This window comes from Olea europaea, unplaced genomic scaffold (genome assembly GCF_002742605.1).
Source record: "Olea europaea var. sylvestris unplaced genomic scaffold, O_europaea_v1 scaffold1497, whole genome shotgun sequence".
Taxonomy (NCBI): Eukaryota; Viridiplantae; Streptophyta; class Magnoliopsida; order Lamiales; family Oleaceae; genus Olea; species Olea europaea.
In genome coordinates, this window is record NW_019232539.1 from 62,575 (window position 1) to 77,197 (window position 14,623).

Here is a 14,623-nt window from a genome sequence, read left to right on the forward strand (position 1 = left end):
ATGAAGAAATTTTTTACCAAGTGTTATTGCTTCTACTTTCTTATCATATTGATCTGTTTACGCGTATATGAATGACAAACTTTTAAGACTAAGCGCCTCTTAACAATCAGAAGATCAGACCACTTAAGTAATAATCAAGCATCTCTTGACAATAATCAGATCGGATCACTTAAGTAATAATACTGAGGGACTAAGGTAACAATTTGATAACCAATGTGACAAAGAACTGAAGTATTAATACTTGAAAAACTTACATTATCCATTACCAAGGCGTTTTCAGTGCTAAGATAGGCAAATTACCAATGAGATCGGATCGGGACACACACTTATCGGACAACATCAAGATCAGATAGGAACAAAAACTCATAACTGATAATATTTACTTAAGTGTTCGATGTTCCATTGATGAGGTAGTGCTTTCCCTGCCATGTCTTCAATTTCAAAAGTACCAGATCGGGATTCCTTGCGGATGCGGTAAGGACCCTCCCAGTTCAGTCCAAACATTCCTGACCCGATTGGCTTTGATGATTGGAAGACCCTCCTAAGGACGAGGTCTCCCAGGCGAAGAGTTCGGTTTCTGACCTTGGAGCTATAATAGTGGGTCATCTTCCTATGATACTTTGCCAAATTCACCTGGGAGGTATCCATCCTTTCTTCAAGGAGGTGGAGTTCGTTTACCCGGGCCTCGTCGTTACTGATCTTGTTGAAATGTATTCGGCGGTGTGACGGGACCCCGACCTTGACCGGGCTCATGGCCTCGGCCCCATAGGTCATTGAGAATGGTGTTTCCCCAGTTGTAGTTCGACATGTGGTTCGGATTGCCCAGAGGTGGGAAGTTCATCGACCCAAGCCCCCTTTGATGTGTCAAGCTTCCTTTTCAGGGTATGCTTGATAGTTTTGTTTACTGCCTCAACTTGTCCGTTCGCTTGCGGATGATAAGGCGTTGAGAAATCCTTCTTTATCCCTAGTTCGTTGCACAATTCTCGCATTTTTTGGTTGTCGAACTGTCTCCCATTGTCAGTTACTAAGGAGTGGGGAATATCGAACCTGCAAATGATATTCTTCCAGAAGAATTTTGTAGTGTCTGCCTCAGTAATCTTCGCAAGAGGTTCAGCCTCAACCCACTCGGTGAAGTAGTCAATGGCGATAATGGCGAAGGTCACGCTTCCTCTTCCTTTAGGGAGTGGACCAATGAAGTCGATGCCCCACTTGGCAAATGGCCAGAGACTGGTTACCACAGAGAGGTTCTGAGAAGACTGCCTTTGAATGTTTGAGAAGCGCTGGCAAGTTCACATTTCTGGACAAACTGGCAAGCATCCCTTTTCAGGGTTGGCCAAAAGTAGCCTTGACGGAGAACCTTGTGTGCCAGGGCCACTCCTCCGAAGTGATTTCCGCATATTCCCTCATGGATTTTCCTAAGTATATATGTGGCCTCTTTGCCTTCCACACATCGAAGAAGTGGTGAGGCGAAGCCTCTCTTGTAGAGCACATCCTCTTTCAGGACGAAGTGCGCAACCCTTCTCCTTAGCTTTCTTGCCTCACTTCTGAAAACAGGTATTGTCTGATCCTTTAGATAGGCAATGATGGGCTACATCCATGATGGGGTGCCTTCTATCCAAAGTACCTCTTCTCCTCTGGAAATGGAGGGCTTCGACAAGTGTTCAATAGGGACGACCTTTAATAGCTCAGAATCCTTACTGCTGGCTAATTTTGAAAGCACGTCTGCATGTGTATTTTCTAGCCGTGGGACTTGAATTAGTTCGAATCTTTCGAACTGAGGGACTAGGTCCTGAACCAACTTCAAGTATGCGACCATGCTACTGTCTTTGGCCGCGAAGCTTCCACTGACCTGATTCACTATCAACTGGGAATCGCTGCTGGCTACGAGCCTTCTGACCTGCATCTCTCTTACCAGTCTAAGGCCCACTAGAAGGGCTTCGTATTCGACCGCGTTGTTCGAGGCTTTGAAGCTGAACCTTACTGCGCAATTTAGCTTGTGACCCTCTGAGCTTTCCAAGACTATTCCTGCCCCGGAGCCAGCCTTTCCTGAGGATTCATCTACAAACAGTTTCGAGGTTGGGGGCTCGGCTGATTTCATTATTACCTCCATTTCTGGGGTTTTGGCAAACTCAACCACAAAATCTGCAAGGCTCTGGCCCTTGATGGCATGTCGAGGTCGGAACAGTATGTCAAACTCGTTGAGCTCGATTGCCCATTTTAGCAAGCGTTCTGATGCGTCTGTTCTCTGCAGCACCTGCTTTAATGGGAAATTGGTGAGAACGTCGATAGAGTGGGCAAGTGCCAATTTCTCCATGTCTGGGTATCGTGTTTCAGCTGGGAGGAGTGCTTTGCTGATGTAATACACTGGCAACTGTCGTTCATTTTCTTCTCTAACTAGAATAGCACTGACCGCCACGTCCGATACTGCCAAATACAGCAACAGAGACTCTTCTGGTTGAGATTTTGACAAAAGGGGTGCCTCTCCCAGGTGCTTTTTTAGGGCCTGGAAGGCTTCTTCACACTCAGAAGTCCATTGGAACTTCTTTCCTTGTTTAAGCACCTTGAAGAAAGGTAAGCTCTTATCAGTGGCCCTAAAGATGAAGCGACTAAGTGCAGCTATTCGACCATTGAGGCTTTGGACCTCCTTCGATTTCTGAGGTGACCTCATTTCCAGCAAGGCCATTATCTTTACTGGATTGGCTTCAATCCCTCTTTGGTTGACAATATACCCCAAGAACTGACCCGAAGCCACCCCAAAGGTGCACTTGAGGGGATTCGACTTTATCTTATATTTTCTAAGTATCTGAAAGGTTTGGTCGAGGTGACTTACGTGTTCGCTTGCCTGGAGGCTTTTGACTAGCATGTCATCCACGTCGACCTCCATGGTTCTGTCAATGAGTTTGGCAAACATCATGTTGACCAGCATTTGATATGTGACTCCGACATTTTTCAATCCGAAGGGCATGACTTTGTAGCAGTAGAGTCCTCTGTCTGTGATGAATGACGTAGCTTCCTCGTCAGGTCGGAACATGGGTATCTGATTGTACCCCGAATACGTATCCATGAAGCTTAGTAGTTCATGCCCAGCAGTAGAATCCACAAGTTGGTCTATTCTTAGAAGTGGAAAGCTGTCTTCAGGACATGCCTTATTCAAGTTGGTGAAGTCTACGCACACCCTCGACTTCCAGCAGAGCTTTTTCACCAGGATCGGGTTGGATATCCACTTCGGGTAGATGGCTTCCCTTATAAAACCACTGCGGCTAAGCTTGTCTACTTGGTCCTTGAGAGCCTCGTACCTTTCTAGGTTGAGGGCGCGTCTTTTCTGCCGATGAGGGGTACAAGAGGAGTTGATGTTAAGATGGTGGCAACTGATTCTTGGATCTATCCCCACCATGCCTTCATGCTTCCAAAAGAAGACATCCATGTTCCTTTTTAGGAAGTTTACCGTCTCCTCTTTCACTTTAGGGGGCAATACCTTCCCTATTCGCAAGACCTGACTAGGGTCCTCTGGGTTGACGGAGAAAGTCTCTAGTTTTTTCATTGGAGTTGCGTTTGGTTCAGAGTTAATTATCCAGGGATCTAACTCGTCAAGAGGGTGTCCTTGTTCAGAAGCCTCTTCCATGTTGACGTCTTCCTCCTGTTCGGAGGTATGCCCTTGTTCAGGAGCATCAAGCATTTCCACGTCCACACTGACTTCATTGGCAACTTTAGTTATGATTACGTTAACAGTTCGGGGCTCCGACTTTCTCAAAGAGTTCAAATAACATGCCCTGGAGCCCATCTGGTCGCCTCGGACCGTAGCAATCCCATGTTCAGTTGGGAATTTCATACACAAGTAGTGGATGGAAGTGACGGCCCAAAGATCTTTCAAAGCAGGTCTGCTCAATACTCCATGATAAGTCGATCTATGGCCTACCACTAAGAATTCCATGAAGTGTTGGGCCACTAGGGGTGCTGAACCCATCTCAACGGGCAGAGTAATCCGTCCTCGTGGGACGATGTTGTATCCAGTAAATCCAAATAGTGGGTCGGTCATGGGGATCAACCTATGTTCAATTTGCATTTTATCGAAGGTGGAGCCGAACAGTATGTTCACCGAACTTCCATTGTCGACGAGCATACGTTTTAGTCCGTTTCTGGCACTATGGCTCTTACAACCAATGTGTCACAATGGGGGTGGCGAACTCCATTTGCATCTTCCTAGAAGAAGGTGATTAGGGCCACCTTATCGGCCGCTTGTGACTCGTTGACAATGTAGGTGATCATTGGCAGGGCCTTTGCTTTCCTTTTGTAATTCCATTGAGCGTTCCTGGTGTTGCCACCGATGTGAGGTCCCCCAATGATTGTGTCAATCTCCCTGATGACTTCGCTCCTAGAGAATGGGGCCAGATTTCTCTGTCTAGACTATCCTCGGTCTTTTGATTCTCTTCTCCGGGATGATTGCTCTCTATGCTCTCTCTCTCTCTCCCCTGTTCGGGGAGGTGGATTTGCAAGGATACTCGCTCCTGCTGGAAGGATGTGGGTTGCCTCGATCTGGACGTCTATTAGCGTTTTGGCATTCACTAGTGTCATGCCCATAGAGTTGATGGAAAGTGCAGAATCTTGCCCCTTCTAAGGGCCGGTTTGATCGCTTCTTCTTCTTATTATCGACTCTTCCGGATGGTCCTGCTTCACCAGGAGCATTCTCGTATGCCAATACCGGTACTGCATTCAATGTGGCGGAAGCCAGTGCCTGTCCGGAGGTGGGAGCTATTGTGTGATCTGCTTGAGTCCATTGCTGAGTAACAAGGTGCGCTGTAGGTCCTCGACCTACTTGCCTCTGAGGCGGAGGGAGTCCTTGTGCGGCACGATTTCAGTGATCAATCATTTCCTCACTGACAATTTCTACTCTCATCATTTCCACCAGTTTGTCAAGGTGGTAGGATTCTTGCTGCGTACGTCCCTCCAGAACAAAGTGTTCATGTTGAGACAGCCTTTCAGAGCTGAAAGGGCTTCTCTGTCAGTAACATGTTCGCAGTATGTGATTTCATCTGTAAACTAGGCGAGACAGCTCTTCAGCGTCTCTCCAGGGGCCTGCCTCATGTCTTGCAGGCGTTGCACTGAGGCCTTCCCTTTCCTACGTGAGAGGTATTGGTTTAAGAATGCCTTCTTCAAATCTGGCCAACTCCTAATGCTTAGAGGAGGAAGTCTGCTATACCACACTTCAGCAGCTCTGCCCAGGTTTAAGTGGAAGGCTTTGCATTTCAAAGCAGGCGAGGCTCCCCTGAGACTCATTTGTGTCATGTACTTGGTGAGGTGCTTCTTCGGGTCCCCCTTTCCTTCGTACCTAGGGATCTTAGGGGGCATGAAGTTTGCCGGCATCGGGAAGCTTCGGATCTCCCTTGAAAAAAGGAGGTTATCATCATCGTCATCGATCTCATGAGATCGACAGGGCCCATCTGACCCTTCATCATCTTGAATATCTTGGGGAGGTGGGGGTGCTTCTCTTCGACTTTTCCAATCGACTAGGTTCCTTCTATCTCTCCTATTTCTAGAGGGAGGAGGCGTCTGTTCTTGTTCCTGATCTTTCCGAATTGATCTTCGCACTGAGCGGGCCCTATTACTAGGGTCCTGCCCTATTCGGTCGAAGACGCTTACTGACCTTTGTTCCCCGTATTCTTGAGGAAAATTGTCCCCTAATTGTGGTTCCGCTGGCTGGCTTCCCTGCACATAGGATGTTGCTTCCATGCCCACTTCTCTTTCGAGGGGGCGTTCTGTGTGCCTGCTCATATGGCCTTGGGAGCGAGATATAGGGACTTCCTGCACCGGATAAGATCCTTGGGGCATTTGATAGCCCTGATGACCTTGGGCTTGCATGAGAAGTTAATGCATCGTCATATTCTGAGCTGCGATGTCTCTTATGCCCGCCGCTATTTGAGCCATCCCTTCAGTGAGCATGGCTGTTCTTGCGCCTCGACGACGCCGATGATGGGGTCTCTGGTGAGTGACATTGTTATGGAGCACCTCTTCTTCAGAGGCTTCTCTCATGGGATTGTCGTCTTCATGGCTGGAACTCATTCTATCTCCTTTTTCAAGGGTGATGAGATTTTAGGATATAACTTGACTTTGTTCTTTTTCAAGAATGTGCCCTTTTTAGGTTAAGTCGTTAGTTTTTGGGTGTTTTCTCTAGTGGAGAATGTAGAACTTTGAATGGGAATGTTTGCCACAGACGTCGGCAAACAATAGCCACTCTACGTATTCCTCCCTGAGCACAATCAACGTACGGTCAGATGCACACGGCCGGGACCAGCGGGGGTGGCAGGCGGCCGTATACACTCCGACGATCAAGTTAGGCTCAGGTGATCAGAATAGTACCAAGGTTGTGCAAAATAGTGGGGAGGAGAATATATATTTGCTTGCTATGGAGTGCTAAATAGGAAGAGTTTCATTACCTTTGCCTCTTGTCAAGCCTTGGATATTTATAGGTGAGGAGAGCCGTTAGATGTGAGACACGTGTATACATCTGAATGGTATGAGACGTCTGTTCATAGGCGTCAATCAGCCGCGTTTGTAGAGTGGGCGGGAAGTTACTTCTCCTGAGTTGAGTTAACATAAAGTTGATAGGTCACATCAACTAGCCTCATGGAGACGTCACATCACTTTAAACCTTATGGGAAAAAAAGATCTTGACAAAGATCTCATCCTGAAATCGACGGCGAATCTTCAGGCCGAGGTCCACGGGGATTGCTTCGCCTCGAATTCAGGGGGATGGGTCGCTTCGGCCAGTTTTGCAGAATTACCTATGCCTCGTAGTGTGATAGCAGATCACCTCAATTGGAACCACTTAGGGGGACCACTTCGTATGAGCGTTCCACATATCGATTGACGTGATGATGGACTTTCCGAAGTGGAACCACTTCGTATGAGAGTTAGATACCTCGCCTAACGTGGCTTCAGTTCGGGGCGTAATAGGCAATCCTCGGGATCACTGCATATCCCAGAGCTATTGTGTCACACTTTCACAACATTTTAGTCCAAATGTCCTCAGGATATATCCTCAAGTATGGCTACCAAATCAAGTTTCATGTCCTCGAGCACCTTCCCACTTAGGTACAAGCGCCATCATGTCCACTCTTTGAGGGTCCTCACCTAACTTAAACTCCTCAACCGAGGACTTGTACAACTTATGGAATTCTATCTCAATGATATTATTATGATGATTGGGATTACAGTTATGATAAGATCAACATCCAAGTAGGACACTTTGAGGTGAGAATATTTATTAGGCCCATCTCTATAAATACGAGGTTCCCTCCTATCATACATGTATGTTTTTCATTATTTCCAATACATAGCCCTACACACGAATTTTCCTTTCTGACTTAAGTATCGGAGGAGCGACGAGAACACACTTCGTTGCATTTGTTTCAAGTACCAGAAGAAGACAATCGTGCTCGTCAACAGTCTTCAAGCTCAGAAAATCGGCATGTGCAAATTTTTGGTAGCATCAAATATTAATCACATTTTTCATGGATTCCACAATTTTTTAACTACACGTTTCAAAAACTTCTATTGCAATCTATAAAAAAATTTAATTTTAATCCCTACCAAATACCATCTAAAGGAAAAATATCATCTATAGCAACTTATGACATAGATTGTTCAAATTATAAATAAAATATATAATTGAGGGATGGATAAGTGGGTTATGGTGTAAATGATCATAGAGGAAATTATAGAATTCCCGATATTTGGAGATCACTGTGCAAGATTCAACCTCCAAAGTTGTTTATGCAAATCTTAGGTTTTAATTTAATTATTATATATTTAAATATTAAATTATAATTTAGTTTTTAAACGATATGTATTGCAACTGCAGCGTTCCCTTAAATATCGCAATTTGAATTTTAATTATAATAACTTCCATAATAAACCATTTCATCTATCTCTCACTCTCTTGCTCCCAATCTCTCAATCCTCTACACGGTTCCTCCCAAGTGCCGGAATTTCGCATTTTCATCTATCTCCCACTCTCTCAATCTTCTACACTGTTCATTGATCTCACTTTCGGCAACTTAGAATACAAGCCACGTCCGGCCACATCAAGCAGTGGATATTACACTCTTCCGTTTTCGCCCAAATCTCTGTGGACGTCTGAAATGGAGAAGTCGAAGGCCGCGAAGTTGGTTATCAATGTCGAAGATATGTCCGAATGTAGAAGCAAGAGGAAATCCGTGGTTAGCCCCAAAAAAACACCACCTAATAAGCAACCGGCGTCTCTGACCGCGAAGAAATTGCACTCGAAAAAGGTAATAATAATTTTAGGCGTTAGTTATTATGATTTTATTGGCAAACATGGTGATTGAATTCATGGATTAGAAGCATTGAAGTCTTATGTAATTTTTTCGACATTTAATCGGCCCTAATCGTTGGATTAGAGTTCTTGGTACCAATATTGGGTATGACCTAGATTTTTCCTGAAATGTCGCTTAATTACATAACAAAAATTATGTCAGTGACCTCTCCATTATCAATATGTGACCAAGATGTCAATATGTGACCGAGGGAGCTATGAATGTGTGGCCTCTAATGATTCACCTGATTGTTGCATGTGGCCTGATTGTTGACGTTGCTGATTTATACATCTGTGACTATATTCATTATGAACAACGATGCCTACATTGACCAAGATGTCAAACTGTAACTATTGCTTATATGGTGCGTGACTTGAATGCACAACAAAGTATAAGCACCACAAATAAAGTACATAGGAAAGTACGTCATTTGTCAATTGATCAATTGTCTGTGACCTCGCCATTATCTATATGTGACCAAGATGTCAATATGTGACCAAGGGAGTTATGAATGTGTGGCTTTTAATGATTCACCTGATTGTTGCATGTGGCCTGATTGTTGACAGTATTTATTTATACATCTGTGACCACATGCATTATGAACAACAATGCCTACATTGACGAAGATGTTAATCTGTAACTGTGGCTTACATGGTTTGTGACTTGAATGCACAACAAAAATGTCTGTGACCATATTATTTCTGGTTATACAATAATGTTAATCTATCTGTAGCTAGAGTGCATAGTTGCATACATCTAATTGTGTGTGATTTCCCTACATTTACCTAACATGGGGTCTTTCTAAATAATTTTGTACAGGATTGGCAATTTATCATACCGAAGGAACAATGGTTCCCAGGCAAGATTACAACATCGGTCAGCAAGGGTGTGCTTTCAAGTATTCAAGTAAAATTATCTGATCGACAGAAGCTCATTATGAGGGGAACATGCTTTGCCCATTTTCTCGACTACTATGAAATTGTGGTACAACCACAATTAATTCACTACTTCCTCTTGCGGCAAGTCCAACAACCTAATTCTGAAGAGATGTGGTTTTTAGTTGCTGGGCATTATGTTAGATTCTCTATATTTGAGTTTTGCATAGTCACGGGGCTGAGATGTTTTGGCGATAGTGACACAGGCATTTTTGAAAGTAGATAGTCACAACTAAATAATAAGTACTTTTCTCAAGTGGATACCGTGACACATGAAGATGTGAAGTCCACATTCATATCTGCTTGCCAAATGCCTGATCTAGATCTTGTTGAAACTCTCCTGGAACATGATGTTGCACTCATTGGTATCCTGTATTTCATTACTGCATACTTATTTCCTAGATATTATAAGAAAGTGGTCGACCATTACTTGTTCACGCTTGTTGAGGACTTCCCTGCGTTGAACAATTTTCTATGGGGAAAGTTACTGTTTGAGATTACTTTGAGTTCTTTGAAAGATGCATTGAGTCGACAAATCGCACATTATAGGCTACGAGGTATGTTGGTACCCTTTCAAGCATGGATCTACGAAACCGTTCCTGACCTAGATGAAGTTATTGTCACAATGGTATCGAGGATGCACCCTCGAATCAATAACTAGAATGCAAATGAGCAACCTTCTGCATCTAAGTTGGAGGAGCTGGGCTGCCTCAACAAGCCTAATGTGATGTTTCAGTAATCTATATTCTGCCGATAGTGGAAGATATGGTAAACTTATTGGTTCTCTAATCTTTACTGTAATACAATGTAGATTAAAATATGTGACCTGGTGCCTACTGAAGCTGAAATGGCAATGCCATACATAGATGACATGCAGCATAACAAAACAATTCAACCAGAGTTTTTTCGGGGCAGCCGCCGAAAGGAAAGCAGGAAGGAAAAGTCTGTTGACCATTCACACATAAGTAAGGAATCAGTGCCTTTGGTCACAGACACTGGTGTTAGATAGGCTCACATTACAGATGATGATGATGATTTTGTAGATCCTCCACGACGATGTGAGGTGATATCCCATCAGGAAACACCCCGTGCTGATGAAGGCCCTTTAGGTCCCCAACATTCTCCAAATGAAGAACAATATCATGGGATTCAAGGGAGTGCTGTAAGATTATTTTTATTTCTGTTCAAATGTTTTTAAATTGTGGTCACAGTTCACTTAGTACTAGTCACAGTTCACTTAGTACTGGTCACAGTTCATTTCTCATGGTCACAGGCATCTTTTTGAAGGTCACATATAACTATTTATCTTAATCATGTTTACAGGTGCTTCACGATTTGAATGTACAAATATCAGAACTTAAGTCATAGAATAAAGTATTAACCATCTTAATTGTGGAGATGGACGCCATCAAGTCATGGATGTCAAGCCTCAACTCTGATCAAGCAAAAAAGATATCTGAAATCATCCTAATGCAAGGACAGTTAAAACATGACATGATCGAGATTAGGACGAACATAAATTCCTATCTGAATCTGTGACTGCAATGATCTCAAGCTCCATGGATGAGATATTAAGGCGATTCAATGATAGGAAAGGTTGTCCAGTTAATGAGTATGAAGACACGGAAGCTGCTGTCGAAGGATTCGAGAAGATCGACGAGGTAGGTACATGATATGTTCAATCTATCTTTCACTGACCATAGTTACAGATTTCATGTCTCAAATTCTCCAATTTCACATACAGGTGAAAAAACTGCAACCTGTTGTCGACAAGAAAGGGAAGGGGAAGGTCGACCCAACTGAAGATGTTGCCTTTCCATGTAGTCTTGAACCGCCATCATTTGACCTGGGTATCGGATACACGCAACCGAATGATTTGCAGTCTACAGAAATTCAAAAGTAGGTAGATGCTGTCATATTTGATGTGATCACAGCATCCCAAAATGTTGACGAAGAGGTATTCAAATTATTATTTTTTTGGGTGCAATCTGCTAGTCACACAATGTGTATATCGAATTTATACAAACTAAATGTGACCTTTTACAATTCAGAGGGATCACCAACTCCTGAACCGGCTTCTGAATTACCAGTTAAGCGGGCTTCGAGGCCTGCGAGGATACTGCGGTCTCCATTTGTTGCCGGGGAAGGAAAGGTACCACGGCATGAAAATAATGTTATTGTATTTGGAAATTATAAAGACCATGTTGAAGAAGCTGATAAATCAGCATTCTTGGGTTGGTTTCAGAGAGGCATGTACATTTTTCTTATATTTTCAAATACACTGGTCACACAATCACAGTATCTCGACGGTCAACTTTTGGCAACAGGAAAAAGTTTAATGAGCACAATGACCAAATCAAACCTGCCTTTAGTATTGGCTAATACCCAGTCGGTCACAAGACATGGTTCCACCAGCTGATAGATGCTGAAACGTCTTTAAGCGGTTCGGTATGGTAATGTTTATGTATCTGTTCACTACACATTTTCTTGTTAACCAGTTACACAACATTAAGAAACGCATACAACGGCATGCACATATCGTTGAGCTGTCCACTGTCATAGAGTCATAACTTTTTAATGTTGTACATAACTATATCATTCATGTTCAAACAGCACATGGATGCATGCTTCTACTATATTCGTCAGGTAGCAAAATTTGGGAAAGTAAAGTTTAGAGCTACAACGACGGACTCTTGGTTTCAAAACAAGATAAAAGATATATTTCCTGCTTTCCAAAAAGACCCTCAAGTTCTGTTGTCGGAGAGCAGCTTGATTAAGGCTGTCACAGGTCACCTAATATCCCTAAGTACATCTTGGGCCAATGTAGACTATGTGGTCATGCCACTCCTGCCCACGAATAAAGCTCACTGGATGCTAGGTCTGGTAGAATTTAGAAGCCATACTTTGATGCTGTTTAATTCAGCTGGAAAAACTTATCGTGATTGGAAGGTGCTAGAAGGTATTGAGCCTTATGTGAAGGTATTGTCTGCTCTTATGAAAGCGTTGGGAATTTTGAAAAAAGACCCCGATTACAACGAATCTGAATGCAAGCAAATGAAGGTAACCATTGACAGTACCCTGCCTCAGCAAACAAATGGGTAAGTATGTGACCAACTACAGTAGTATAATTTGTAAATTAATTAATTCATAACATACTATATTGTGTTCTTTTACAGTCATGACTGCAGGGTGTTCGTGATATTGTATGCATTGTATATCCTCCGTGATGGCAAATGTACTATTCTCCATCAGTTCGATGCTGCAAAATGTAGACTTAATATCGCCTCACTACTCTACAAACACCGAGAACCTTACGTGAAGAAGGCGAGGCAGGCCTTTGAAGGGGAGGGTTGTAATAGAATGACAAATATGAAAACATTTGTAAATGAGTTTTATGCTTCAGTTGTTAGCCTTTTATATTTCTTTCAAGCAGTGGAGGTGTTTATACTCAATACTGTCATGTGGATGTGAATATGCTTTTACAATACATGGGTGCCCCAACCTTCAGTTGTTAATATATTGTTGCTTGGATACACAGTTGTGCTTTTGGTCACAGATTTATTTTGCAATGCTATTTGTAAATAACAGGTCACATATCAACAGTACCAGGTCACAGATTTAATATTCCATTTGGTCCGAGTTTCACTTTAACATGACATATGTCAATAACAGGTCACATATGATATGCATAGTAGGTCACGGATTTAGCACTCATAACATATGATGCAAAGATTAGGTCACAGGTCGAATTGTACATCGGAAATTAGGTCACAGTACCAAGTCCCAGATTTACTATTGCTTTTGGTTGGAGTTTCGGTTTGACATGACATATGTAAATAACAGGTCACATATCATATGCATAGTAGATCACGAATTTAGCACTCATAACATATCATGCCAAGATCAGCTCACAAGACTATACGTGACCAAAAATTAGGTCATAGTACCAGGTCACAGATTTAGTATTGCTTTTGGTCAGAGTTTCAGTTTGACATGAAATATGTCAATAACAAGTCACATAGCATATGCGTAGCAGATCACGGATTTAGCACTCTTAATATTTCATGCCAAGATCAGGTCACCGGTCTAATTGTACACCAAAAATTAGGTCACAGTTCATGGTATGTTGTAGTTCTGCCTTTGGTCACGTGGTTTCGATTTTTGTCGCTGTTGTAGTCTGCCATGCCATTTGTAAATAAAAGGTCACGTACCTGACCAATGATTTGGTTGTGCTTTTGGTCACAGTTTTAGTTTGCCATAACATATGTCAAGAACATGTTACATATCAATTAAAATAGCATGCCAAAAGTTGGTCATAGTTCATCTTATTTATAGAATCTGGGAATGGACATATATTTGTTCTCCACCACAGTTAGGTCACAATTCATGCATTTAAGTGAATTAATGGTCACAATTTAAATATATTACTGTGTATGGAATCTATAATCATAAATTTACACAACTTTACGTTAAACTGAATAAAAAGTGCAGATGTATTTCATTTAGCATTTATTACCTTACTATTTAAACATCATTTGTCAATTGATCAATTGAAACACATTTCTATATGTCGGCATGCTAATAACAATTCAAGAATGCGACCTAACTTTGATAAGTCTTCATCATGTATTGACTTCCTATCAACCGTTCTTACTTAATGGGACCAAACTTGAACATCTCCTGCAGTTGTGACCATGTGCACCACAACGTTCACATCTTACTTTTGATTTTCCTTTCCTAGATGATCTCTTCCTCTTCTCAGTAGGTCTTCTAGAACTCCGCTTCTTGTTAGGAGCTAAAACAATTTGGAATTCTACTTCATCGGGCACTCTCCATTCGTTTGGATTTCCAACAAGATATACCAAACTTTCGTAAGCATTTACATATGCATCCTTTGTGTAATAATAAGAACAGTAAGAATATGCATCCCTTTTCGTATGTGCGATTACAGCCAATGCATGTGAACAAGGCATCACATCGACCTACAGCATCCTGCAAGTGCATGTACGTTGCTTAATGTCAACAACAAATGTGGACGTTTCATCGCTCACAGAGAACACTGTTTGATTGGAAGGAGATACCTGTGAGAGTGTAGAAGCACCAATGGTATGTGTCAGTTTAAACTCAAAAAAGAATAGGTCACAGACATTCATATTTCAGTGCACAATGGTATGTTTAGGTCACATGACTTCATACTTAGATCACAGGTTTAGCATTAGCATACAAATTATATAGCACCACAAACAAAGTACGTAGCATCACATACGTAAATTGCTGGTAACATGCAATTAATATTTGGACACATAATCACATACGTATATTCCATGTCACAGACACCTATAATATAATCACATG

General features: G+C 42.4%; 1 protein-coding gene across 1 annotated transcript; it reads right to left on the minus strand.

Moving 5' to 3' along the window:
• Positions 1-13,908: 13,908 nt before the first annotated feature.
• On the minus strand, positions 13,909-14,421 carry LOC111376381. Its single transcript, XM_022999341.1, has 2 exons — positions 14,350-14,421; positions 13,909-14,250 (listed from the first exon to the last, which is right to left on the minus strand). Exons 1-2 carry the CDS (start codon positions 14,419-14,421, stop codon positions 13,909-13,911), a joined length of 414 nt encoding a protein of 137 aa, XP_022855109.1.
• Between the last annotated feature and the right edge of the window lie 202 nt (positions 14,422-14,623).

What these genes read in the sequence shown, in the direction of transcription:
- LOC111376381 (XM_022999341.1), bottom strand. Translation starts at nt 14,421, where the DNA reads ATGAATGTCTGTGACCTATTCTTTTTTGAGTTTAAACTGACACATACC. An exon ending in GTGCTTCTACACTCTCACAG is followed by an intron (nt 14,251 to 14,349) that starts GTATCTCCTTCC and finishes AGGATGCTGTAG; the next exon opens with GTCGATGTGATGCCTTGTTC.